The sequence below is a fragment of the Engraulis encrasicolus genome, chromosome 10 (genome assembly GCF_034702125.1).
Source record: "Engraulis encrasicolus isolate BLACKSEA-1 chromosome 10, IST_EnEncr_1.0, whole genome shotgun sequence".
Lineage (NCBI taxonomy): Eukaryota > Metazoa > Chordata > Actinopteri > Clupeiformes > Engraulidae > Engraulis > Engraulis encrasicolus.
In genome coordinates, this window is record NC_085866.1 from 36,287,435 (window position 1) to 36,315,337 (window position 27,903).

A 27,903-nucleotide genomic window follows, 5' to 3' on the forward strand; every position below is an offset into this window, starting at 1 on the left:
CATACAGAACTAGAAGGCAGTTGCACTTGTTCCCCATAATGTCAAAGCCAAAGGGTCCCTCCCTCGAGGACCGTCCGCGGTTGTTTTCACTTATTTGACACAGTCTACTTAAAGGACAAAAGTTGCTGTGCCAAATTATTATTTTGAATGTCTTTATGTGCTGCGATATTCGTTGCTTGCCCTTGACCCTTTTAACTTTTGTGCATGGCGGCTCCCCCACCTCCTTCCTCCTACGAGACGGACTCGTGGTCTCACCGGCGCAAAGTTGGAGTATTTTTTAAAAACAAGTTTGAAATTAAAAACACACAACATTTCCAATTTAAAACACTGTGGATGGTTACGCAGATACAGCGTGGCTAATGAAAGAAAAACAGGGCGATTTCCCTTACCAAGGCTTCGCCTGTAGGCTACCCGTCGTCGTCGGTGGCAGCTTCAAACACTCACTGAGCATGTGCAGTACCTGATCAGACGATTTGTTCGCTACTTCGCGTGTTTATGAACTTCCCTGAGAGCGTGCCCGTGCGAGACGACTAGAACTAGAGTTGTCAGTTCTTGTAACCAATTGAATTGGGTCTAAAATACATTTTTGTAGGTCTACAGTTTATTTCATATCAACAGCTGTCAAATGTTAGTTTGCCATCCCATAAGTGAATCAATAAATCAATAATCAAAGAATTTCACTCAATACATTCTTTTATTGTGGAAGAATTATTTCACAAGTAATGCATGACATGATCATTCAGATTGTCCAAAACACCTCATCCAATGATTTGCAGCACCTTTAGGCCAGGCCCTTCTATGGTAAGGCCACATTATTAGCACCAGACGTTAAAAAAAACACACTCACATATTAATCTAAAAAGTAAAACCAATCCATCAAGTTATATATTTTGAGATAGAAGTTTAAAATGAGCATTGTGATCCACAATGTCACTCTCAGTCCATCTTTCAGACACTTTACAACCTGTAAAAAAAATAAAACACCAGCATACACACCAAAAGCAGCCTGTTACGATTCGTATTGAATTTAATTCCTCAATTTTATATTTCGATGAATGAAATTCTTTGCTTTGATGTGTGTCGATGAATAGCCTAATGGACCTGAGATTATCTCTCCTTGTTGGTGCGCAGGTCTGTGGTGACGGGGTCGTGCTGTATGGTCTGGTGCAACATGAGGGCCAACAAGCCTGCTCGGTTCGTCATGGCAGTACGCATGTTACGCTCCTGCTCAAACAGCTCATCAAGCTTGTACCACTGTCAGGGTTAAAGCAGAGAAACGGGGAAGAATAGTAAGTGAAAAAAAGTTTTTAAAAAGGAATCAAACTCTCATCCAATCAATTCTCTGTAATACATTGTGGAGTAATGTGAAGAAGTAAACACAGCTCCAGGCATCAGAAATGTAAGAAACAATACCCTGATATAAACTCATCAATCTAACATTACCAGCTTTAAAAGCCCATTCATACTCTACATGCCAGACAGGCAGATACGAATACGTGTGGAGTGTTTCTCATGACCCATCTGTATTTTGGCACAAAACTGGGGAGCTTATGATGACAGATGAAAAGGCTCCACACAAACAGAAAAAGACAGACTACACCCCACATACAGTAAAAGATGGATGGAGGTGATTAATACACATAGGGTATCAATGGGGCTTAAGGGAGCACTAGGTAACTTGGAACCTGTGGTTTCCTAGAAGAACAACGCTGTTGTGAAAATAATAATTTTCCCTCGTCAGGAAGGAAAACGTGATTACGTTTACTTCCTTAGGTACTAGGTAAAAGCAGAGTTTCTTCGAGCAAGTCTGTTTATGCAAGGCAGGCCAGGTTTTGCTAGAGGGATTTTTTTCCCACAGATGGAAAGTTAGGTGCTGTTTCCACGTAGCAGGATCTTTTTTTAGCAGGGTATTTTTTACTCCTGGTTAGGTGTAAATGCAACATGTGAATAAAAATAAATACACCATTGTAACAAAATGCGTTTCTGCTACGTGGAAACGGAAGGCCAAAACCAATGCAACCAGGAGAAAAAAATATCCACATATAAAAATATCCTGCTACGTAGAAACAGCTCCTTAATTGTCAAGATGATCGTCATTCCCGCCAATTAATGACTCGTTCATCAGCTGACTCACCAAGGTGAAGTAGCCAAATTAAAGGGGTTCTAGGTAGGAGTAAACGTTCAATTAATCACCGTCCCGAGTCAGCCGATTCTTATTTGAGTCATTAGTAAGTGAATGATGACTCTCGCGACCACTTCCACGGTCCGCTGTCAGAAAACCCCAAATGCAACTTTTGACAGAGCGGTCCGCTTTAAGTGTCGTGGGAAACACTTCTCATGCGAAAAATCACTTTACATACCGTATTTAGATTTGTATCAACTGCTGGCATTCCATGATGAAAAACATTCTCACAGCGAGTTCATTTAAACAGCATTTTTTCATTAATGTGTAGATTTTGAGACAGGCATGCCACGGGCACCGCACAAACGACGTCATCCTACTACATTGTGCCCCTTTAACTTGAAAATGTTGCCTAGAGCCATCTTTCAGTAAAACGTTTTATTTTCATCTTCCTTTGATTAGTGATATTTATCTACAGTCGCTTTATATAATACTAGAGATGCACCGGATCCGGATCCGGTTCCGGATCCAGCAGGATCTTAAGCAGTGGATCCGTTATCCGGCCTGTTACCTAAAAATCACGATCTGGTGCATGTCTAGCCTTGGCTTTTCAGTCAGTCTTTCACAACCCCAATCACTGCATGGAGTGAAAGCCCTTTGCAAGTGGCCGTTGCAGGCAGTGTGGCAGTAAGCCAATGAGTCTAAAAAATAGTTTGATCCAACACAATAAAAAGGGGCCCATGTGTGCGAGAAGACTATATGTTTCAACCCTTTTGTAGGATCCGGTATCCGGTTCCGGATCCGGCAGGATCTTAAGCAGTGGATCCGGTATCCGGCAGGATCCTAAAAATCAGGATCCGGTGCATCTCTAGATAATACTATCTGCAATATTTTTTCTTCTTTCCTTTTGTCAAGCACATCAAATGGAAATTGTGTACAGTAATGTGCAATACGAATAATATTGCTATTGATATATTGCTATTTGTAACCAATGGGTGATTTCTTCTCAGGGAAACTTGTGAACCTTTCAAAAGAATTTGATGTGACTTTGGTCACTGAAAAGCCTAACGCCATATTTATTCGCAAGATACATTGCTTTAAGTGTGTGCACTCACCACTCGTACTCGCTCCAGGTCCACCTCTGCCCTTCTCAGCTTCTCCCAGCAGTAGTGCTTGTTGCACTTGCGCTTGGGCACTCTGCAGTACTCTCCAGTGGGCTCAAACACATCACGCACCAGAGGACATCCACACACCTCATCCGCTGGAACCTGCAAAAAGCATAGTACGTCTTAAGATCAGCAAAAACGAAATTAACAAGCAAACAATAGAATAAATTTGGCAGCTAAATAAAGACAGACAGACAGACAGACAGACAGACAGACAGACAGATAGATAGATAGATAGATAGATAGATAGATAGATAGATAGATAGATAGATAGATAGATAGATAGATAGATAGATAGATAGATAGATAGATAGATAGATAGATAGAGAACCGTGTCCGCATGTAAAAACACAAACAAGGGTTTATTCATTTCAATCAATCAATCAATCAATCAATCAATCAATCTTTTTCTTGACGGAGTCAAATATCACATCAGTATCTCACCTTAGGGTCCCTCGAGTGTTCTGGACAAAGGATTTGAAGCCTTTTGCAGTAGGTTTTACTGTGTGGGTTGTAAACATCGCAGAAAAGCCTGGTGGCTCTGGGAAAACAGAACAAGGAAACGTTTGATAATGATTGTTTCATCTTTTTCGGTACTTGATTTGTGACATGACTGAAAACCATGAAAGCACTCGAGCCTTACCCTTCAATGCGCGTGGGGTACATAGAGCCGAATGATGTTTGACTTTCATACTGTGAACAGAGGAGAGGTTTAAAATCGAATAATAACAAACATTTGTTTGCAAAAGTACTTTAACCCCTTAAAATCTTCACCATTTCGATGGTGCCCACATCTACTTTTGGTATTCAAATTCCAAAGTCATAGTAAATCATTCATGCTTCAAGTATTCAAAATTTGATTACACCTGCCATGTTCAATAACTATTGAGTTGAGCATAAAGCTTGAAATGGGTTGGCACTTTGAACCAGTCTTCTTCACAATAAGTAAGATTGTAAATTAAATGTTTTCCCTCAAAATAGAGCCTTGGTTGCATAGACTTTATTTCTGAGCCTCCTTCAGAAGGCTTTCTGACTTTCTGACCTTGCTACTGCAGCAAGGTGCTCACATTAATGAGCACACTGACTACCATTCATGTTCAAATGTAAAAACTGCCTTTAACTACAAATAAATGGGGACTTATAACACAATGGGGATCTCCTGGATGTAAAATCACTATAGACATGCACCAGCAATCAACTTAAGTAACAGAGAAATGAAAGGGTAAGGATATTCAAAACAGCTCGGCAAAGAAACTTCAGAAAATAAATATTTGTGCATATTTAGTATAGCACCATTAAATCCAAAAAGAATAAACATTGAGATTTCCCCCCACAATATAAATGTCTGCAGCTCGAGCTTCTTTTTTTATCAAAAAAAGTCTCTGAAACAGTGATTAGTTAAGGAACAACCTGGAGAGATCGGGTCTGGCTCGCAGGTACAACCAAAGATATTAGATTTTTTACAACATTTCCTCAACACTCATCAATAAAGACAGAGAAAAAGGCCAACCATCCTCCACCTCATGTCCTAGCTCAATAAGGCACATAAAGCAAAATCAGATGGATGTTTCACACAGTTACGTATAAGTAAAGGAGCCATTGAAACAACTCTGTAAGCATTAGTTCAAGATTGTTAAGACCTAGTGATGCTTTAAAGAAATTATTACAGGGGAAATACATTAAGTCATATAAAATTAAATTAAAAAGTTGACAGCAGTTCCTCAAAATATTTGGTGGTATTTTGAGATTTATGAATGTAAAATGCGGTAATGGGCACATCATGTTGTGAAATTTACGATCGGCTCAAATTCAATAGGGCATTTTTCAGGCTTGCACTTTTGATGTCTCACATTTCTTAATATTGCTCTTCTCCTCATTTTTTACAATACTATCATGGTTTTCTGATGCAACAACTTGCCAATCGCCTGTTTCGTTATGGTGTACAAGTCAATGTAATCACTAATGCCACTTTGTGAAACAATCAAAATTGGATGCAACAATTATGCCCCTGGTTGTAACATTTTCAATTAAGTCGACCTTGGGTGTTTTGAAAGGCGCTATATAAAACAAAGTTATTATTATCATTATTAAGTCAACAGCATACATTTTATAAACACAAAATTGCCTCAGGACTATACATTTCGTCAATTATTGTTTACAAAGAGTCATCCCATGTTTAATCCCAAATACCAGTGTAATTCAGAGCACATCAAACCAGTAATGACTAAACTTCAACATATTCGTTTGGTTAATTTAACCAAACAGCTTACACAGCATGGAGGCAGACAGTGACAAAGAACTGTGCATTGAGGCGGAGGAAACCATGGCAACGGCTCACCTTTGCGTAGCACCTCTCCATGTGGCGCAGTGCCACCTTGGGATTGATGGGATGACTGCACGACACACAGAAGATCTGGAAGTCTGTGTCATCGTCCCCTTCATTCACCTGAGGTGGTAGAACAGCGCATGTATGAGAGCGAGGCTTCAAATCATTAATCAATGAGCAATGTACAGTTCTTAAAAGTATTCATTTTCCATGTAATTTTCCATGTTTCCCATGTGCATCTCTGCATATGAAAAGTAAACCAAGAAATATCGCTTCAAAACTGAGAATGAAACTTACAGTAGTGTGACTTAAAAATGGAAATTTAACTGTGAGCTTCGGTTTTCGGTTTCCGTTGCACCTGAAATAAATGACAGTGGGCCTGTTCGCAGAATTGTAAGCCTTGGTTACACATTCTGAGTTTTGATTCTCAGTTTCGTTTCTCTGTTTTGATTCACAATGTTAATGGCAGGTATAATTTTCTGTAGAAGACCTTTGTAGCGCGCAGCGCAGTATTGGGCAAATAGTGAGATGGATTTCAAATGTTTCTGAAGATTAACTGGCCAACTGCGATGATGAGGAACTTGGGCAACTTCTTGTAAAATACTGCTGAGTAAAACTACTAAAGGTGGTGATACAAAGGTTAACATTTTTAGCAATATTTCAGGGAAATTATAGTATAAGATGTTGTGTGGACTGTTCCATCAAAAAAGATTAGATGAACAGCAGAGAACTGTTTTTATCATTCCATCAAGGAAATTGGGTTGTGTTGTTGCCCAGCAACACTGCTAAAACGTTGCTCACTGTGAATCATTATCTTGACAAATGTTGTAAGTAACTGATCATGTGTAACACATTAGAAATACATTATACGTGCTGCACTGAAGAGATTGTTTATTCAACTAGATTGAAAATCTTACATTCTAGTAACCAACAGCAAAGGTTATGAGAAAAGTTCTGGTCACCCTGAAAAGTAACATCAAAATGATTATTTGGCAAATGTCTGGCATCACAAGAAAAAGTCCCATTGGTAGGTCATCTCGACATACCAGACCATCGCAACACTCAACACCTTTCTGGAAGCACTTCAATCCTGCCCCTGCTCACCTCCTGGTCTTCCTGGACGGTCTGCTGCTTGGCCTTGCTGATGATGCCCTCCAGCTCGTGGAAGCTAGTCTTAACTTATTAAAACTCCTTACACTAGGGAAACATAGACGCAAATTTGGCCAAGTGAAGCTAACTTCGCCATTCATTCCTATGAGAAAGGCGAAGGCAAGCGAAGAGGAGTGAAGCGAAATTATTCGACCAAGTTTAATATTATGCAAATGAGGAGCGAATTCCGCCTGCGGCGGCCAATCAAATCAACAACGTAACTGTTTCATTCAATTTGATTCGCCACGACAACCTAAAGACGGTTAAGCTGTCAGAATGGAACGCGTATTTCGACTCTCTTCCCCTCCCTTGTTTCGCCTGTATGTGTCCCTATTGAGCTCACTGGTGGCCCATTTTGACATAACACTGGACTAGTCTAGAAGTCCCCCTGCCCCAGCCCTGGCTGCTCACCTCCTGGTCCTCCTGGACGGTCTGCTGCTTGGCCTTGCCGATGATGCCCTCCAGCTCGTGGAAGCGGCGCTCCATCTCGGTGAGGCGGAGGCGAGCCTGCTGCTGGTCGCGCCGAATGCGCTCCAGAAGCTTCTTGCCCTGCTCCTCCGCTATGCAGGGACTTTGCTGCCACTGCTGGATGCGCTGGGGCAGGATCTCATAGATGCGGCTGGACATGCAAGGAAGAAAGGAAACGGTTAGTGTTTATTGACACACAACTGGGTCATTCCACGCCAAATCAACAAGTGCCCGCGCACTTAGGTCTCAAAAAATTCTGAAAATATTACCAAGTGTACCCATGGTACTTAAGAGAAACACTGTAAATGTATTTGAATGTAAGATGTATACTCTCCGTGTTACAGCCAATTTTACTGGGGGAGGGGGGTGCCCATTTTGTTCACACTCTTTTTTTTGTCAAAGTTCACAAGTTGCTAGAGTTGCAAGTCACAAGAGAGCAACAAGTTCTGGTGCTCTGAAAATGACACCCAAAATGATTTGTCAGACTTGTGAGGTCTTCTGGTCAAACACTGATGGGGTTTCCTTTCTATTTATAGATTTGTATGGGAGTGTTTCTACTTGTATCTACAAGGGAAAAAATCATGAGGCTATGTTGAGCACAAATATGTCTTCTGAAGGCCTAAACAGAGCACAGCCAAAAACTCCAGTACAATTTGTATCGTCTTTGAGGGAATGCTATGACGATGCAGGATCATACAGACCAAAACTGACAGTTTAGCAACAAACTATTCCTATCTATGTACCAGCATGCCAAATTTGAGCTTCCTACATGGTTTAGTTATTGAGCTAGGGGCTTGTGAACTTTGACAAAAAAAAGAGTGTGAACAAAATGGGCACCCCCCTCCCCCAGTAAAATTGGCTGTAGCACGGAGAGTATACATCTTACATTCAAATACATTTACAGTGTTTCTCTTAAGTACCATGGGTACACTTGGTAATATTTTCAGAATTTTTTGAGACCTAAGTGCGCGGGCACTTGTTGATTTGGCGTGGAATGACCCACCTGCTATATATGGAAAAATGTGTACATTCACAATGCATTTACAAAAAAAGTGACAGGATAAACTTGTGGATATTAGAGGAAATCTTGCCATTTATATTCAAGCCAATATGGGCATGAGCATACGGTTTAAACTACGACAAATGAGAAATAACACGTCTCAAGTCTAAAGCTATACACATCTTACGCATACATTTGTGAACGAAAAGCCAACCTTTTGAATTCCATTTTCTCAGGCTGAGCATTGTGTGATAATATCTGTTTTGCTCATAAACTCTTCAAATACAGTCAATCCGGAAAGTATTCACAGCGCTTCACTTTTTTCACATTTTATTATTGACATGCACGCCTCTTAAGGTGTAATTCAGATTACCAATGTTGACGGCATCCATACATCCCCAAACCATGACCGCCCCACAACTATGCTTGACTAGTCAGATGATGCACTTTTTGTGTAAAACTCACTTGTTTACCTCCACACATGCTTGACGCCATCTAAAGCAAACTTGTTTATCTTGGTCTCAAGAGAGATGAACAGACCAAGGATATGGATCACTGGAACCATGTCGTGTGGTCTGATGAGACCAAGATAAACAAATTTGCTTTAGATGGTGTTAAGCATGTGTGGTGGTAAACAAGTGAGTTTTTTTTTTAAAAAATGGCATCATCTGGCTAGTCAAGCGTGGTAGTGGGACTGACATGGTTTGGGGATGTATGAATGCAGTCAACATTGCAAATCTGACTTACACCTAAAGAAGCATGCATGTCAACATGCACTGTGACTACAGAAGCAGATCATGATACTCTCCATAGGATTTCATTCAAAACTCACACCCATCTATTGTAGCCAGGTGCAGACTCAAAATGCACAATTTCAATGTACTGAAAGGTTGAAACACACACCGATGACCTACCTTTTAATCCCTTTTCATTTCGAAATGAAAAAATGAATGTAGTTGCTGCCAAAGGTGGTTCTTCAAAGTATTAAGCAAAGGCTGTGAATACTTTTGTAAATATGATTTCTTTGTTTTTTATTTTTATACATTTTCAAAACTGTCAAGACAACTTGTATTTCGCATGGTCATAATGAAATAATTTGTGTAGGATTTTGACGACAGAGATTCATTTGTAGCATTTGGAATAAGGCTGTAAGATAATAAAATGTGAAAAAAGTGAAGCGCTGTGAATACTTTCCGGATTGACTGTAAGTACAGCTGCCACAACATTACATTTTTTTCCCAATCTACCTCCACTATCTTATATTTAAAGCTTAAGACATCATTGCCAATGTTGAAATGGAAACCCAGTGGGGACTGCTATGACACTACACCAACTAATGTCATTGTCAGGAGAGTGCCCATGCTGGCATCTTACTTGGCTGCCAGCTTCATGCCGCAGTCGTCGGAGCAGTATTTGGAGGTGGCACGTGCCATCTCCACGCAGCCCGGGCCCAGGCACTGGCGCAGGCCGCCCGGCTCCTTGCTTTCCGCACGCTCGCTGTGCCGCACCTTGTCACGGTGCTTCTGCTTCTTCTTATGCTGCTTCACTTTGCTCTCCTCTTTCTGGAATAATGCACAGAGTGGCACAAGCAGAGAGTGTGAGAGAGTGAGGGTAAGAGAGAGAGAAAGAGAGAGAGAGAGAGAGGGAACAGAAAAAAACGGTAATAGATTGGTATCAGCAGAGCTCGAGTTGTAAGGGGATTGGGGGGATGCCACCCCCCCTACAATGAAAATGGTCTAAGATCATCCCCCTCAATGAAAAAGGAAAAAAAACATCCCCATTTAGAACAGGCATCACTTTTTCACATATTGTGTTAAATTGCACTTTTAACAACTGCATTTTCAAATTTTCCCTCAGATCGTATCAGCCAGACTCAAAATACACCAAAGTGAGTTCTGCTGCAACAGGTCACGTGTTTCTACTTGCCTTGCGTTCAGACCTCTTCTCCCGTCTCTTGACGTGCTTCACCTTCACAGCTCTCTTGTGCTGGGAGGGATCATATGGAGCCTCCTCATCATCACTTCCCCACGCCTGTAACACACACATGGCCACACACACGCACGCGCGCGCGCGCACACACACACACACACACACACACACACACACACACACACACACACACACACACACACACACACACACACACACACACACACACACACACACACACACACACACACACACACACACACACGACAGAGCAGTGGAGAGAAAACTTAATTTTACCGTACAATGTAGTTTGTGTATAAGCTACAAATAAAAGTTCTGCAACGTTTTGGTGTATTGATCAGCCCCGGGCAAATGAGCACAGTGTGTGGGAGATTTTCTTTGTAACTTTGGACAATTCTTATGTCTACAGTAGATGACGAGAAGTCTTGAAACAATAGTTTGTGCATAAGCCAGCAATTTGAAAGTGAGAGTGCGCACATCCACAAAAGCAGCAATCCAGATGCCAGACAATTGAAGTAGAGAGAGTGAGAGAGTGGTCTCTGCACACTGGGTTTAAGTTCCAAAAATGAATTTGTCGTTTGTTAAATGAAGTATTCTTTGCAGCTAATACCCAGTGGGGAGACAGCTCTCTCACACAAGCCATACATACGTCTGAAACTATGTTACATGAAGTTACATGAACATATTGTCTGGTCAAGTGACTTTGAAATGGTCTAAACAAGGCGCTGAGATAATTACCACGTTGTGTTCATCATATGTGCCGGCTCTGTACTGCTTGTAGAGCTCCAGCTCGTTCTCACTGAACTCGTCAGATAGCTGTCTGTCGTCCTGGGAGGAGTAGTAGTCCTGGTCCCTGGACATGTAGTACTCCTCGTCCTTCACACGCAGCATTTTCTACAAGACAAAAACAAAATGCGTTTCAAAATGCGCCATTTGTCATTAACAACCATCATGTCACCTTTCATTTTTAGGAAATTATAATGGGTTTCTAGTACGCAAACAGTAAATACACAAGGATAATACTTAACATTCAGTAAAATCTAACCATACTTTAGACTTTGTCGACATTAGGAGAGTAACTTGGTTGCTTGTGATCTTCCCCTTGTGCGATGTTGCTTTGTGGGTGAAACAGGAAGCAGAGATTACCCTGGCCCTGACTTCACACTGTCGGAGTCTGCACTTCTGTCTGATCTTGTTGGGGCCGCCAAACTTCTTCATGTCCTTGCAGAAGTCACACTGGGCGCAGTCCTCTGTGCGCATGCATGCCTCGCACTCTCCGCACATACGGGCAGAGCGCTTCACCTGTACCGACTGTGGAGGAAATGAACAGAGAAGTAAAGATGCAGTACTTTATTACAGCTTTAATGCAGAAGGGCTCATCAACAAAGCTGATCTTATCGTATCTTATCTTACTCCAACTCACTGTTTTCTGAAGGGAAAAAAAACTCAATAATATGATAGCAACAATGCTACATATGGCATTACCAAGTGTCACAGAATACAGATTAGGACTTTATCATAATCATTTTGTTATGTTTATTTAATGCATAATTTCATCCTAAGGGAAATTAATCGCAATTGGAATGACACAGACTCTAAATCGGACACTAACATCCGGGACAGTGAAAGTGACAAGAGGTGAAAACTGTGGCCTACTTGTTTGGATCCACGTCGCCGCTCCATGAAATCAGGCGTTCTGCCCCCACGTTGTCTCACCATCCTGTCGTCTTCAAAGTCTTTGTCTTGCTTGCTTTTCTTCTGCCTGTACTTGATCTCCAATGAACCGTCTTTGCCTGTGACATACAAGACAGGACCAAATGACACTTGAATAGTTTAGTCCTACTCATAATACCAAACCATGACTCAATACCAAACCAGGCTCCCAAAGTGTGTATTTAAGAAGGAAACATCTCAATGTTAGTTACTCACTGCGACATTTTTCACAGTACCACTCCCTGATGGACTTAGCCATCTTTTCAGATATACCGATGCAGTCCCCATGAAACCACTCATTGCAGTTGTCACAACCTCTGTTACAAAACAACAAAATAAACAATCAGAAGAACAGTGTTTACCTGCAACTGCAATCAAATGATGGCAGAAGATGTCACTTAAAATTAAGGAACTATGTTTAGGCTTGGACACTGAAAACAAAGCACTGAAACAGTCAGTAACAGTCAAATAAGAAATAAGAAAAGGAACGTTAGCGTCACTTGAACCAAAACATGCACGAGTTCAGAATCAGAAAAGGCTACTTACATCATGAAACAGTTGCTGTCTGGTTTGCGGCAGACACAGTACACCGGAGCGTGTGGGGGTCTATCCATTCTTACCTCTGCCCCCCCAACGGGTCCTTGATCTAAATCGGATACCTCACTGTCCTGTGATAACAGCAAGAAAGAGAATTATGAGACACCGGTGTCATTTGAGTGATTTTCAACGTCGCAACAATACATAATGGCTAATCTATCCAATGCCTTGTCTTGACTTGCTAGCCAGCTGTCGCGCACTGTTGTGGATAGGCTACAGTCAATTTTGGTCGATACCTACCATGTCGCCAAACCAAAGACAGACTCGGTTTCCTTTGTTACATGAAGTTGACTAGCTGAAAATAACACTGGGTGTTCAACTATATAATCGGTATCAAATGCAGACCAAGACAAATTCCAAGCTCATGGTTTGTTTACAATGGTCACTACTAGAAAGCAGCAGGAGAGCAGCGTAAACAAATGTGTGTTCGATACACTTCCGCTTTGCTTTTCTTCTACCAATGCATTTTGGGGGCGACCTCTGAAAAAAGGGATCTGTAGTGCCACCTGCTGCACTAAAGTCTAAATTTCACTTCAGAAAATTTGGGCAACGTCTACCTGTGTCTGGACTTTCCATTCCAATGTCCTATCCATAACAATTTAGTTTATGGTTGATTGGTTATAATTAGGCTAATGTATTGCTTGTATACGTTTTTTTTTATTAAATGCAGATGCAAATGCACTTGCCTACTCAAATTTGCCTATTGACTGTTCAGAGATTCCACCTGACAAAACAAAAATAGTCTCTCCAGAAATGGGTTGAAAATGAGCAAGTTGTGCGCATTCTGTAAGATGTCTGTAGGCCTATTAGTTTACCAATATGCCTACCCATCACTTATTCTGCCATTAGCCTATGTCCTTGGCCTATAGCGCTGTGCTTATAACATTTGGAAATTGACTATAGGCCCTTTTATTTGACCCATGCAGCCTGATTAAAATAGAATTCTGCATATTGTAGAAGTCCTAATTCGATATTGAACTCGCCTAACAGCCTTTTACATGGGCCTAATTGAACTGGGCGTGCGTAAAAAGTAAATACAAATAAAATAAAACTTTGGTTCAGTTAACTGCCTACACTTAGATATTTTAGGGGGCCATATGGTCTCGGGTGTCAGGCGCCTGAGCGTTGCAAAATGGGTTAAACTGATAGCAGTCACGTTCATGGGGAGGAGGTACGACGCAGGGACGCTGGACTCGAGGCATAAAGGCTCAGTTATGCTTCCTACTTGTGCCACAGAGTGAGCTTGACGCAGCCATGATGCAGTTAATTCTTGTTTATGCCCTGTTTTGAAGCACGGTCTGCGCGATGTCATTCCACGCTGAAACTGCCTTCAATACAAAGAGTAAACTAGACGTGTCGGTTGTTTTTTAGCATCACAGACTCGACGAGAATGAAAATGAAACATTAAATCTTTATATCACGTGCATGTTTGATCGCACTGGCAGCCACAGTAGTAGTTTGGAACAAAGAAGTGGCTCATTTGTCGAGGACGAAGCGGAATGTTTCCTCGACCTCGGAACCACTGTTCAACTGTCCAAATAACTTCAGCGTCGTAACTTGCAAGCGCATGTGTTGTCTTCGGTTCGTGTAAATAAATCAAACAACAAAGCACGGGCAACTTATTTAATGAAGAGCTCACAGTCCGTAGACCGACGAAGGTTAGAACAAGGAAGTAGCGCTTGTTCTCGACTCGAGGACAGAGCAGGCTGGTCGAGAGGACCAATCAGAGACCTATTTTCGCCCTTTCACGCCGTCGCTCCCTGCGTCGAGACACAATTCTGGGGAGGTGCCCCAGAGTACCTGCGTGATGGGGGGGGCTTCACTACGTTAACTGCGCGGCTCACTGCATCATGATGCAGTGACGCTGATCTCGAGGCATAAACTACCCTTAAACCACCCTGTAGCCTACACCATACGACACATCCTCAGAGCGTCCAGCAAGCGCTGTAGCGGACAGGACATGCAGATGTAGTTTAGTTGGCTTCCCAGGAGGAACTCCAACCTGTTTCCGAATCCGCCGACAGGATTAAGGGGAATTCTCAAACTTCACATGCTCCTTTTTGTCTGTGTATTTTAATCTACCGTGGTCCAAGACTGGAGCAAAAGAAGACGAGGTAAGTTAGTTAACTAGGATCGGTTACCGAGTGCGTTGTGCCGTGCGTAAAGTTGGGATCTTCGCTCTCGTCTCGGCAGAGAAGTCGATACAAATGAGTTTTGTTTCAGACACAACAGCTATGGATTACATAATCTCACTCCTGAATAAGAATTAACATTATTTACTCAGCAATACCATCGCACATGGACGAAGAAACACTCGCAAGAATAAAGTTGATTAGAGTTGAAGCATTCATTAATTGATCAGTGATGCAGTGATCAGTGAGCATGGCAGTGCAAAATCATCCAAGTAGACACGCAAAGGGTTTTCCAGTGTTCCACAAATTAACACAGACCAACACTGTCGGGGGCTTCTCTTGATTTCAAGCTCACAATTAACTAAAGGCATTTAAATGTTAGACACATAGGATATAGACCAGTTTGTGTATAGCTCCCATTGTTTCTATTTAAATCCCATTTCTTAAAATGTGCGTTTGCAGACACATCATATAGGCCTATTGCCAATCATACAGTAAAAAAAACATGCCTGTCCATAATCAGGTCAATGGAGCTTTGAATACCATGTGTGTTGTCGTTTGCTGTATTCATAGCATGTTTAGCAATGTACTTTGGTACAAAATATAATAGCCAAACATTTCTGCATAGCCTATTGCAAAAATAGGCCTACATTGGCGGATGACATATTATGCTGGTGCCCCCCACCCCCCCCCCACCCCCAAAAAAAAGAGCAGGGACACCATTTCATATATACATACAGTTCTTGTGTATTGCATTTTATGTATGACATGGCATCAATATCAATACATGTTTCCTTATGACACATTTGGTTAGGGATTTACCTCAGCTGACAAAAACGTTGAGTTATTATTATTACTCATGTTATTAGTGTTATTGTTGTCATGCTATTATTATAGGATAATTAATTACAAAAAAATAATGGTAATCATGTCCTCACCCTTTCCCATAGATTTAAGTCAGCGTTAAATATTATACATTGTATGTACTCTGCTGAATTGTCTAATTTTAAGTATAGAGCTTGTTCACATTTAAAAAGGTTCATCTTCACAGAAACAGAAGACTCGTGTCTTTGCATGTTCATTCAGAAGAACAAATAGCCTCATAAGCCCTCCATTCCACCAGTGGAACACTGTAATAGTTGTTTAAAAACCCATTACTACCATAGTACAATACTACGCCATTACACAGAGCCTTTAGCAATATGTTATGGCTTGGTCATAGGTAGCCATTCTAGTAACAGCAAAATGTATATTTGTTAATTTTCTTGCTTCCTAGTAGGGGGTGTGTTCAGTGTCTCAGGAGGAGACAGAAGAGATGGATGTGCATCCACAGGCACCTGGGGAAGAGACTGGACAGGATCAGCCCAAGACCAGAGACGGTTTTCAGAACCACTGCCCTCAACCCGCTGCACAGGAGCCAGAGGCAGAGCACAAAGGTACCGCAGCTCTGCTGCCCACAGCTCCTGCACAGTGTTACAGTCTTCATTTAACGCTTAGGCTGTCAAACTTAACACTCTTGTAGTTTGTCCTACCTCTAAGTGTGGAATGAACACTGCAAGGTTTAGTGTGACTGAGTACTCAAAAATATTCAGTGAGGAGAGCTGGGTTACGGCTGATTTGTTATGGCAAGGATGTAACTTACAAATACCTGTGTTACTACCATAGTCTACTAGTTCATCTCACATACACATTACAGAAGAAACATATTCTGCAGATATTCTATAAGGTGAAACGTGTAGGCCTACAGATGTCATATTTTGAAATCAGTTTTGAATTTCAAATTCATACATGATCTTGGTCTTGAGTGATGGAGCTGTGCGTGTGCGTCTGTGAGTACTGGTGGGCGTTGGGTGTGTAAGCCATATTGCATTAGGATTAATTTGCCGGCTGTGTTCATCGGAAGAATATGCTCTTTTTATAAAGTGTTTGCCACAGGGAAGTTGTCGGTTCTTAAGACAAGGCCTCTGTTAGACATTTACCAGAATGGCTATGACCAAGTTGAAATGTATTGACACTTTGTAATGTTGTAGTAATAGGCTGATTCTAGCACTATGGTAGCAAGAGGATGTTTCAATAACTAGTAGACTACAGCGTTCCACTGGCAGAACAATGTAGATTATGAGGCTACTGTGGTTGTTGTTCGGATGAAGAGATGTAGGCCTAACTCCAATAGGCCTATTACATGTACATCCTTTTCTTTTGTTATTGTTTTTATGCAGACGTACAAATGGAAGGCAGGTTGTTAAGGTGACCACTTTAATAAGGCGCTGGGGGAAACAGTGGTTATTGTTCAGACCGTTCAACACAATTGCAATGGTCTGTGCCGAACTGGCAAGGAAAATCATTTGAAAATTTACAATTCTATTCATTCATGCAGGTCCTCGGTACAAGGGCCAGTGCCTAGCAACCGGAACATTCTTTAGGCTTTGTGCTGGTCTTGATGCAGCAATGGACTGTGAACCTGTGTAACTGTTAGTAACTATTAGCATGGGAACTGCCTAACTATTTTTCATTGACTTGTAAGAGGATGAAAGGCATTTCTGAATTTGCTTTGCTGCCTCAGTTATAACCACCGCAAATGCATTTTGGAGAGAAGTATTCATCTGTTCTTCTCTATGAGAAACATTCACGTTCAACCTAGAGGATGACAGACGAAGAAAATGACTCAGTATTTTAATTACACAAGCATGAACATCCACAGTAGTTACCTCATGCTGACCTTCTGTCTGAAGTAATTTAGACAGGAAGAATGCCAATGCCCTGTCCCCTTTATTATCTTTCTTTCTTTTTTTAAGCCTTTTTATTTTTCGACATAGGACAGTGGAGGAAAGACAGGAAGCGAGTTGGGAGGGAGAAACGGGGAAGGATCGGCAAATGACCCCTGCCGGAATCGAACCCAGGTCGCCGGCGTAGCAGTCCAGTGCCCAGGCGTTAGAGCCACGGCTGGGCTTAATTCTCTTTCTCTCTTGATGTCTGTCTCGACTGTATTGTAATATCATTTCCACTATATAAACATCGGGCAAGAGGCTGTGACTGGTGCCAGATCCAGGGCTGGACTGGCCATCTGGCATAGCGGGCATTTCCCGGTGGGCGCTGCACCCTTGTGGGACCCCTATTTTTAGAGATGTTTAAAAAAGGGTGAGTGAGTTCTGCACCGCTAATTATGAGGGGATCCTTTAATCCAAAAGTGCCCGGGCACTATTTCTCACCCATTTCAGCCCTGGCCAGACCTAGCTAGCCTGGGAATTCACATGCTGCCCTGTGTGCTTGTTCTGATGTGAAGGATAGCAAGGGAACCCTCGCTGAAATCTTCGCCTGAATTTGGGAACCCAAACACAGAACAGGGAGGTAGCGCAAGACATATTATTACGGTAGTAGAGTAGAGTACAGTAACTTTATTGATCCCCGGGGTGAAATTCAGGTGTCAAGTAGCTTACATAAATTACACATAATGCCCAAATGGACATTTCAAGACACTTATAACACAGGTAATAGTCAGGGATGGGAAATATAAAAACTAAAGAAAAAAAAGGCAATCGTGCAAAAACATTCTGTGAGTTGCGATAGACAAATGTCCAAAAACACATACTCTTTGAGTTGAGGTAGACAGCAAAGTCAAAGTTACAAACTTAAGACCCCAGGGCAACTTAAATGTTTACGTTTAACTGGCTTGCAATGTTTTACGGTGTAGTTACCTATTCCCATCTTTTCTCTTGTGTGTCCAGAAGTCCCTGACACTCTCCATGACAGAGAGGCAGAGAAGCGCTACAGCGATGACTCCATAACAGACGTAGTCTGCACCAGTGAAGAGGCTCTCCTCCTCCCCAACCACAAGCCCATGATCTCCCAGACTACAGTTAAAGGTCACTTAGTTCTCCTCCTTCTTGTCCACGCATCACATTGTTAGAGCAGTTAATGTAAACATTACCGGAAATCAACTCCCAAAGTACTGTTGGTCATCTGTTTTAAAACTGAAATATTTTTGGATGAGTTTATCGTGACAAGGCAGTTAAGATGTGATTCATTATTTCCCAGTGATATTAAGCTGTCAGCACTTGATAGAGCTCAATAACATGTCTTTTGGAAGGAGACGATTATGATGTGTAACATAAGCAATAGACTTAGTAATAGACCACAGACAGAGACACACACTCTGAAACAAAGTCCAAAAGGTACACTGACTCAAGATCTCTTGTCACTCTCCACCTTCAGATGATCTACTCTTTGACAACTCTTTGGTAATAGCCAATCAACCAGTGGCTCATCAACTCCAAGAGGGTGTGGCCAATGGAGCCCCACCCATCTGCACACCGCCTGCAGCCTCTGTGGTCCAGGTGAGGCCTGGGTCAGCCTCAGCACCAGCCTCAGCTCCAGCCTCAGCTCCAGCTTCAGTGCAGAAGAGCAATGGCCACCACCACCACCACCACCACCACCCTCACCGCCAGCATCCACACAAGAAGCCCCTGCCGTCCAGCAGCAAGAGCCAGCAGAGCTTCAAGGCCAACGCCAGCCAGATCCAGGAGGTGGCTGGAGACGGTAAGCTAGTGCTTAGTCTTATAGAGTTTTCACACCTGGTCCCTTTCAAACAGTTAAGTGCACTTGGACCCATGACTCAGTATTTTCTGTGCATATATGAACGCTCCAGAGTGTACCCAGTCCCCTCAGAAATGAACCGTACTGAGACCTTTATTGACATGGTCTCAGTGCGGTTCGCTTATGAGTCCTGACAAGTTACGCTTGTGACAAGGTGTAATCACTAGGTAGAGCGCTAGGTGTGATCAAAAAGGACGGACACACCATAAAAGTCTAATGAGACCAGAAAGAGCAGCCTGTTATTTTCATACACTCACAATATGAGCAGAACAGAAAAAAGAACTGAGTCCTTTTGCTGCCAGCTCATGTGAAGACGACATGTCACCACGATGACATTTTGAGTTTTCAGTCAAAAGGTCTTCTTCATATAAGCCAAATCTGAAAACCTACAGCAGATATTCTATAAGAATTTCCCAGTCTCTATGCCAGCAGTGTGATTGTAAAGTTGCAAGACTAACATAAAAATGCCACGTTGACATGTTCGACATTATGAGCTTTTGGTCAATACGCAGGCCATCATCAGATAGGCTAAAAATCTGCATGACTTGGATTTCTGACGGGTTACACACTTGTATCATGCAGGAACAAGGATCTAAAAGGATGATAAAGAAATAGGAGTACAGGAACATGGGCTTATAAAATGAAGCCTTGTATGAAATAAGATAACATGATTGTATGGAATGACAAAACCATCCCCTACCCAATTTTGGTTTCTAAATATTAACTATTTTAGATGCCGTTTAATTGTGTTGTTAAAAAGCTCATGATAGGGATTGAGTTCCAGAAACAGTTGTCGATGTCCAAGCTCACTCAACAGTGACTAAAACCGCATCTTTTCCTTTTTGTGCTCCTTAAACTCTATGCTGATGGACTGGGGTTGTTTTTGGCGAAGTCCAAGCTACCGTGTCAGTTCCCCACATAGAGGGCCAAGACTCTGTACTGCATGGACACCAGAAGCTTTGTTAGGGCCAGCACAGAACAGAAAGCAAGAAACAGGGATGAAATTGACAGTGAATTTGTGAATTTTACAAAAAGTGGATGAAATGTAATGACAGTCAGTACCTTTATATGTATTTAGAGAAATTTGAATTATTAACTCGGTCTGACTAATGTCAGACTAAGGCAATAGACAAGACGTGGATAAGTTATACATGTAGGTTTTACAAAACATGTAGTTAAACTGTAAGAAAGTGGACATGTTTTTGAAGCTTGACGGCGTTTCACTTTTCATTCAAAAGACTCCTTCAGTTGTGTCCAGTTGATGGGAAACAAACTGTAGTCTCTGTATCTCTGGAGCACTGGAGATGGAGATGCACGCGCGCACACACACACACACACACACACACACACACACACACACACACACACACACACACACACACACACACACACACACACACACACACACACACACACACACACACACACACACACACACACACACACACACACACACACACACACACACACACACACACTCAGCACAGTATATCACGGTTGCTTGTGAGGTGTGGAGAATTAGTCATTTGAAATGAGTCATGTGGAGTGATGATTCACTGAGTTTGATTGAAAAACAAAAAAGTTGGATTAGGATCCCAGACTGTAGCCTTCTCTTGCATGTAAACGATACGCCTTGAAACCCGGCCAACATAAAGGAAGTTTTGTCCATTTTCATTTGCTCACTGGGGCAGATCTGTCTCCGGCTATATATTGTTTTTCAATCCTTGTTTTGCCAAAGGTCTGTTAGTGTAAAAGAAAGAGCGCAGATACCACGGATACAATACACCCACCCTGAAACCCCTCAGAGAACTTCTAACTGCTATCTGAAGCTTCCGCAGCCACCCTTCCGCCTCCATCCTAGCCACCTCTCCCACCCCACCCCAGCCCAGCCCGCCCCTGTTGCCCTTGAGCAGGGCAGCACTACTGGAGGCCTGGGCCCTGCCTTATCTCAGGGCTGCGTTCATGCATTCCATCATGCCGTTTATCTGGCGGGTCCAGTCTGTTGCTGTCCCTCTTCTCTGTGAGCGTTAGATTAGGGTGCTGCTTGTGTAGGTGCCACATCTCTATGGGCTGACTACTCCGTTCACCTTTCTCTCTCTCTCTCTCTCTCTCTCTCTCTCTCTCTCTCTCTCTCTCTCTCTCTCTCTCTCTCTCTCTCTCTCTCTCTCTCTCTCGCCCTCTCACTCTCTGACTCACCAGTCACTCAGGGTTGAGGGCAGAGAGGTTGTTGTAACCCAAAGGCTCTGGAAATGGAGATGCAGTGGTTTCTATAGATTGCTACTTTGCTATTGCCATTTACACTTTTCACATTGCTCTGAATGGCTAACACATGTGTGTGTAGAACGTACTGCATAAAGCATATTGCACTGAATATGTTGCAGGATTTCAAGGCTCCAATACTTCATGTAGATATGGTGGTTTGTATAGATTGCTACTTTGCTATCGCCATTTACACTTTTCACATTACTCTGAATTGCTAACACGTGTGAATGTTATGCACTATACTGAGCATACGACTTCAAGAACCTTTACCATCATTTTACAGTTTCATGAACAATGAAACTAAAACAGCAAGGCCACAATGATAGGGTTTCTAATAAGAGCTATTTATATTGAGACAAAAGACAGTGCAGCATTTTATTTTAAAAAATAGCAACGCATTTCTCAACATCTGCCATTGTGTTTTGAGTTGTTTTACAATGCATCGGTTCTTTACATAGCATAGAGCATACATGGAAAAACCTTGGTGTTGTTAAAGTAATATCACCAGAAGTGGAAATGCAGATTGTGGTCGGCCACCACAGTATTTTATTGACATAACACCTCTGTATTGGATCCCTGTTATTCATTCCCCCAGGCTGCAAAACAGCAGCAAAAAACCCAACAGTGCCACAGAGAGTTTTCAGAGCTCTGTTAACCTTTTTGTGCAGAGCCTCTCTTATAACCTTATTGTCACCAAAATGGTTATGACTATGTCTTAAAAGACTCTTGATAATGACATAAAAATGTTGTTATGATGTAGCTAAACTTTTTCAGCAAATACTGAATAGGATCGGATCGCTGGCCATCCCATCTGCATGAAAGGGCTACGCTGCATCTCCAGAATAAAACCCTTAACAAACCAGAATCCAGTTTCCAATATTCAGTCACAATAAGCAGGGTTTGCATTCATGTGCATAACGACTTCCATCCACTGTAATCGTATTCTCTCAACTGACTTTAAGAAAAAAAAGCATAACCACAAAAGCTCCCAGTCTGACTAATTTGTAAATTCTTCCAAACTTAACACAGGCCTGGCATGGGGGGGCATTCAAACGTTCTTCTTCGTCAGCTTAAGTGTCCGATACCCCTCTCTAGTTCTCAAAACATTTCACAAACTAATTGGTCTCATCAGACCTTAATTACATTTCGCTTGGCCACTGTAACCAGCCAAGAACCACACAGCTGTGTCTACATGAGAGCATTGGGGTTCAAGGAAACCTTCTCTGCCACACTCCAAGTACTCTACGGTAAAATACACTTTTAGATTATTTGGTTTTGTCAGACTTGAGTGGAGCTTATCACTGCACTGTTTATCTTGTGCTACTCAGCTATTGTCGTATTGTCGTGTTGATGGTACATTTTGAAACAGATTCATGTGTACATATAGATGATCTGTCATGTATTCATGTAGGCCTATCCCTGATTCATGTATACCTGATGATCTGTCACTTGTGATCTGTGTGTGCTTATTTTTGTATTCACAGTTGCAAAAGCTTCAGATAGCAGTAGTTGTTCTGTAAGGGTTCAAGGGTGGGTGTATTATATTATTATTATATAGCAGATCATTCGTAACAGACCATTGGCAAAACAGAGATAGAAAAAAGCTGTAGTTGGAGAACAATCTGCCCCTGTGAGCAAATGAAAATGGACAGCCTTCCTTTGTGTTGGCCACATTTCAAGGCATATCATGATGCCTGTTTCCACTGTAGGGTGTCAGCAGTAATTCAGACTCATGTATAGAATACAAGAGCTGAATACTGTATTATTATTATATTTTATTAATGCGTTAAGACAAGGCCATTGTTATAAATGTGTTGTTACCAGCTATTCCCAAAAGAAATATAGCAGGCGTCGCCAACGTCGTGTCTGTGGGTGCGCACCACCAGATAGCTTTTCTGGAGCATCTGAGGTGCCCACCAAGGATGCGGATGCTAATAAATAGTGATGACTACAAGATTTTAGTCACAGTTAATGTTTTTATTTACACATTGAATCCCAGGCGTTTTTTTGGAATTTAAGCTGTAGTCTCCCAGCCAGTTTAATGAATTTTTGGCCACCATATATTTTGTCTTAGACCTACAGACACATGTCAGGGCTTGGTCGAAAGATAGGTTGGGGACTCTGTAATACAGTAAAAAGTTGTGTGAGGTTGCTGCGCCTATCTGTGTTCATACAGATACTGCTGATGCTATTGATTATCTGTGTGCCAATGATTTTCGCATGTTGGGTTGTTATTATTTTTCTGTTTCAGATGTTCCATTGTTCCATTGTGTCTTTTATACTAGTTGAGTAGAGTAGAGCTGGACACAGATACTTAATTAAAGTGGAAGTCTGCTACTTGGTTTTAGTCACAGGATTCCGAAAGTAGTTGTACGTAAAGTACCTAATACTATATTTTTCAGACCAAATTGGGAATTACATGCATTTAGCAAATGCTAAATTAGTGATGATCATGATGATGATGATGGTGATTGTGATCTGTTGATGATGTTCTGTATTGTTATTTTCATGTTGTCATGTGCACTGTGTGCCTTTTCTGTGTTCTGATGATGCTATTATATTGTCGTTCCAGATTGCTGTGTGCAGCACTGTGTGCTGGCCTGCCTTTTCTGTGTTCTGATGATGCTATTATATTGTCGTTCCAGATTGCTGTGTGCACTGTGTGCTGGCCTGCCTGTTCTGCGAGCTGACGTCCTGCTGCTCGGTGTTTGCCCAGTGCCTGAGCTGCGGGCCCGGGTGCGAGGCGCTGTGCTGCTGCGGCGAGGTGGCCACGGGGGGGCTGGCCTGCGGGGAGGACGCCTGCTCTGCCCTGTTGGACTGTGGGATACTGGAGGACTGCTGCCAGTCCTCGGACTGTCTAGAGATCTGCTTGGAATGCTGTGCAATCTGCTTTCCTGCCTGAAAAAGAAAAAAAATGCCCTAAAAATTTGGCACGGCTGGAATTCATCATTCCAAGGGATAAGTGGTAACGTAGTGTTGTGAGGAAAAGAAGGAAGTGCTCTTTGGCCTGATTCTCTTATTTATTTTACTTTTTTTGATAGAAATTGAATGTAGTCAGTGTTAGGGGGTGAATGTGGAGTGGTAATGTTCAAATGACCAAGGCGTTTCCTGTTTTTGTACGTGCCAGCCAGGTCTCCAGTGGCCATTGACGTATATGTTCGATTTTACAACTTTTCATACCAACATAGAGAGCCCTGCTTCCCGCTATACAGACGTGTGCGCTCGAACACGCACACGCACACGCACACACACACACACACACACACACACACACACACACACACACACACACACACACACACACACACACACACACACACACACACACACACACACACACACACACACACACACACACACACACACACACACACACATTCTAACAGATACATTCACATGCAACTGCACACACACACACACACACACACACACACACACACACACACACACACACACACACACACACACACACACACACACACACACAGACACCACCTCCTGTATCTCAAAAAAGAAGAAAGAGGAGAAAAAGGCAAAAGACTACCCGATGCGTTTTGACCATACAGGTCTTTGTCAGGGTGCATCTGTATGGTGCCTGTATGGTCAAAACGCACCGGGTAGTCTTTTGCCTTAAAAGAACAGTAAAAAAACCTATGAAACCAGAGTGCCACAGTTTCCTCCTCTTTCTTCTTTTTGAGATTTGTTACCCACAAAAACTGTTGAGCACCTGTGTTGAAAATCTAGATCCTGGCAACGCCTCCCAGGTGTCCTTGTTCTGAGCACCACCTCCACCTCCTGTATATTGGGGTCTGTCGAGTACAGTAAGTCTACAAATAAGTTCTATGATAACAAATAATGGCATTGGGTGTGATCGCTGAAATTCTCTCATCGCCTTAAACTGTTTCGTGATTTATACTTGTCCCTGTGAATATTTATCTGCTGCAGAAAGTAGTAAAACCTTTTTTTGTCTTTTTGTACTCTTCTGTACGTTCTTCAGTCTGATATCCACTGACTTTTATTATTCCACGAGATTTATTTTTACTGTCATTTTTATAGCCAGACACATTATAGTTATAGGCATTTTATATTCCCCATATACGCGTTACACTGGCTTGGATGTGCCCAGGGCAGACATAGTGCCTGCCAGTGCTCACTATTCACTGCACATCTCCACAGTATTTTCCTTGTCTCTCTTACAACAGAGAACCTTTTAATCTCTAACCGAGATGAATCTCTCTCTCTCTCTCTCTCTCTCTCTCTCTCTCTCTCTCTCTCTCTCTCTCTCTCTCTCTCTCTCTCTCTCTCTCTCTCTCTCTCTCTCTCTCTCTCTCTCTTTCTCTCTCTCTCTAACTCTCTCTCTCTCACTGGATGCAAAAATAGCTGGCCTGGATAAATCATGAAGCCTTTTTTGCATACTCCCCAATGCCTGTTGAATTTCACAGCCGTTCTCCAGATGACTGTGCCAAGGCGGCGGGCTAATGGAGTGCCGGTGGCCATCCACTTCAGAGAGACCACTGCACTGCACTGCTGCCCTGCCTGTTCTATAGCCTGCATGGGTGACAAAGCAGGCCACTCAGCAAATAATACAACACACAGTCAAGGTTGTGCAAAGGGCAGTTGTCGCAGGCTCAGGGAAAAAACATTGTATGTATTGGTTGGAGGAGACCTTTCAGATGACTTAGTCCAGGGCCCATTCAAAGCTGTCAGCGGCCTTACCCACAGCACCCTGGTCTGCTGTTTGGCTTATTAAACTAAACCTGTGACAAAGAGGCAGGCTGGCATGCAGGCAGGCACGCATCAAGAATGGCTTTTTAAAAAAGTTGTCATCACTAGGAGCACAAAAAAACCATGCCTCGATTCCTACTTTTTTCTTTTCAAATTTGGTTGAGTTTCTGTGCATGTACAGCAGCCTTTCGAGGGATATAAAATACTTAGCACTTGGAGAAACCACAGCACTGCGAGACAGTGAACACACCAGTGAATTCAGTCATTTTGTGGGAAGCTCTGACCTGAGTGCGTTTGTAGTGAACAAAAAAAGTAAATGTGCCGCAGGATATAATGGGAAGTCTAAAAAAGAGGTTGGAAAGAGAAATCTGACCTTTCTCACTAAATCCCTGATTTAAGTCAACTCTCAGGAAATAGAATGTTCACACATAGACGCACGCACACACAACACACACATGCATGCAAGCACGCACACACACACACACACCACACACACACACACACACACACACACACACACACACACATACACACACACACACACACACACACACACACACACACACACACACACACACACACACACACACACACACACACACACACACACACACACACACACACACACACACAGACTCCCACTAAAAGAATCTGATCCAAGGTCTTCACCACCTGTTTTTCAAAGGTCTATCAGGTCCAATTTGAAGTGCAGCGCTTGAGGTCCGCGACCTTTCACAGACTTGGCGGATGCCGCTGCCACAGAGGAAGAGAGCGGATGGCTCACTCGCAACTCTCAGCTTACCACTTTACCTACGGCAAACGGAAAAATACGCCCTCACAACAAGCACTTTCTCACCACGGCACGGTGATGGCCACGGGCCGGCACAGATGACTGAGCAGCAGTAAGGGCTGGATGGGGGGGTGGGGGGGGGGGGGGGCATTTCAGAGTAGGCGTACCACATGTTTACATCCTAATACAGTTTACTATATACGCCTGTGTCTGGGTGGAAGACAAGACAACAACAGCATTTGTGCGAGATGTGTTTTGTGGGGATGGCACAGGGAAGGTTTAAAACAGTTGTTGTATTTAGGCCTCTGTCTTGTGCGTAATGCCTAAGCCATAATAAATGGGTTAATTAGGCTTTCCTGAATTACCATGACTCAGCACAATGAGTTGTGAGTCCTTTTTAGACTGCTGCTAAATCATACTCAGTTTTAACATCATGACAACATAACCACATATTTGATTCAAACATTTCATTCATTATCTGTGACTCGAACCCAGACCATTCTGGGGCAGAAATAACATTTGGCAGGTGTTAAGAATTGAGGGCTATAACCTCCTACAATAAACTTTGCTAGCTCTAAACATGTGTGTTTCATACGTGGCAGGCATGTAAGAGTCTAATGCTGTGTGCAATGTGTGTAGGTCGGATGCTAGGTTGTGGTACGTGTTAGTAGTGTTTAGCCTAAATGCAGTTCCTAGCAGCAGGCCTTTAACTTAAGAGTTGCTGAGACAAAAAGAGACACAAAAGAGGGTGGTTGATCCTCTGTGTGTAATTCATCAACCTAGCAGGTTTGGTCAGATATATGTTACTCCCAAATCATTTGATCGGATGTGTTATCTTGATAGGATGACAAGGCCATATAGGGTTACAGTTTTTCTCGATTGCTTCCACACAATTTCTGGTACTTCACAC

The 27,903-nt window shown here is 42.5% G+C and overlaps 3 protein-coding genes across 6 annotated transcripts in view; 1 reads left to right on the forward strand and 2 right to left on the reverse strand.

Annotated features, from left to right (window-relative positions):
* The window catches only part of LOC134457017 (neurofilament heavy polypeptide-like), a 36,251-nt gene extending 35,825 nt beyond the window's left edge, over nucleotides 1–426 (reverse strand). For both annotated transcript variants that reach the window (XM_063208738.1, XM_063208739.1), the window contains exon 1: nucleotides 390–426. The gene's annotated coding sequence lies outside the window, so the exon portion shown is untranslated. The remainder of the gene's footprint in view (nucleotides 1–389) is intronic.
* Nucleotides 427–675: 249 nt separating this feature from the next.
* On the reverse strand, nucleotides 676–12,925 carry cxxc1a (CXXC finger protein 1a). 2 transcript variants are annotated; one of them, XM_063208740.1, is made up of 14 exons: nucleotides 12,732–12,925; nucleotides 12,441–12,562; nucleotides 12,111–12,211; nucleotides 11,838–11,974; nucleotides 11,328–11,492; nucleotides 10,920–11,075; nucleotides 10,158–10,262; nucleotides 9,606–9,793; nucleotides 7,175–7,382; nucleotides 5,627–5,734; nucleotides 3,932–3,981; nucleotides 3,733–3,829; nucleotides 3,238–3,390; nucleotides 676–1,254 (listed from the first exon to the last, which is right to left on the reverse strand). In XM_063208740.1, exons 1-14 carry the CDS (start codon nucleotides 12,732–12,734, stop codon nucleotides 1,108–1,110), a joined length of 1,740 nt encoding a protein of 579 aa, XP_063064810.1. In that variant the 5' UTR covers nucleotides 12,735–12,925; the 3' UTR covers nucleotides 676–1,107. The 2 variants fall into 2 exon arrangements, with proteins under 2 accessions (XP_063064810.1, XP_063064811.1); XM_063208741.1 differs by lacking the exons at nucleotides 12,111–12,211; nucleotides 12,441–12,562; nucleotides 12,732–12,925 and adding an exon at nucleotides 12,257–12,377.
* A 1,510-nt stretch (nucleotides 12,926–14,435) lies between these two features.
* Nucleotides 14,436–24,732, forward strand: zgc:113363 (uncharacterized protein LOC791449 homolog). Of its 2 annotated transcripts, none has more exons than XM_063207601.1 (5): nucleotides 14,436–14,605; nucleotides 15,900–16,059; nucleotides 18,349–18,486; nucleotides 18,836–19,159; nucleotides 24,124–24,732. In XM_063207601.1, the coding sequence occupies exons 2-5, from the start codon at nucleotides 15,939–15,941 to the stop codon at nucleotides 24,378–24,380; spliced, it is 840 nt and encodes a 279-aa protein (XP_063063671.1). In that variant the 5' UTR covers nucleotides 14,436–14,605; nucleotides 15,900–15,938; the 3' UTR covers nucleotides 24,381–24,732. The 2 variants fall into 2 exon arrangements, with proteins under 2 accessions (XP_063063671.1, XP_063063672.1); XM_063207602.1 differs by having other exon boundaries at nucleotides 15,903–16,059.
* The last annotated feature ends 3,171 nt before the right edge of the window (nucleotides 24,733–27,903 follow it).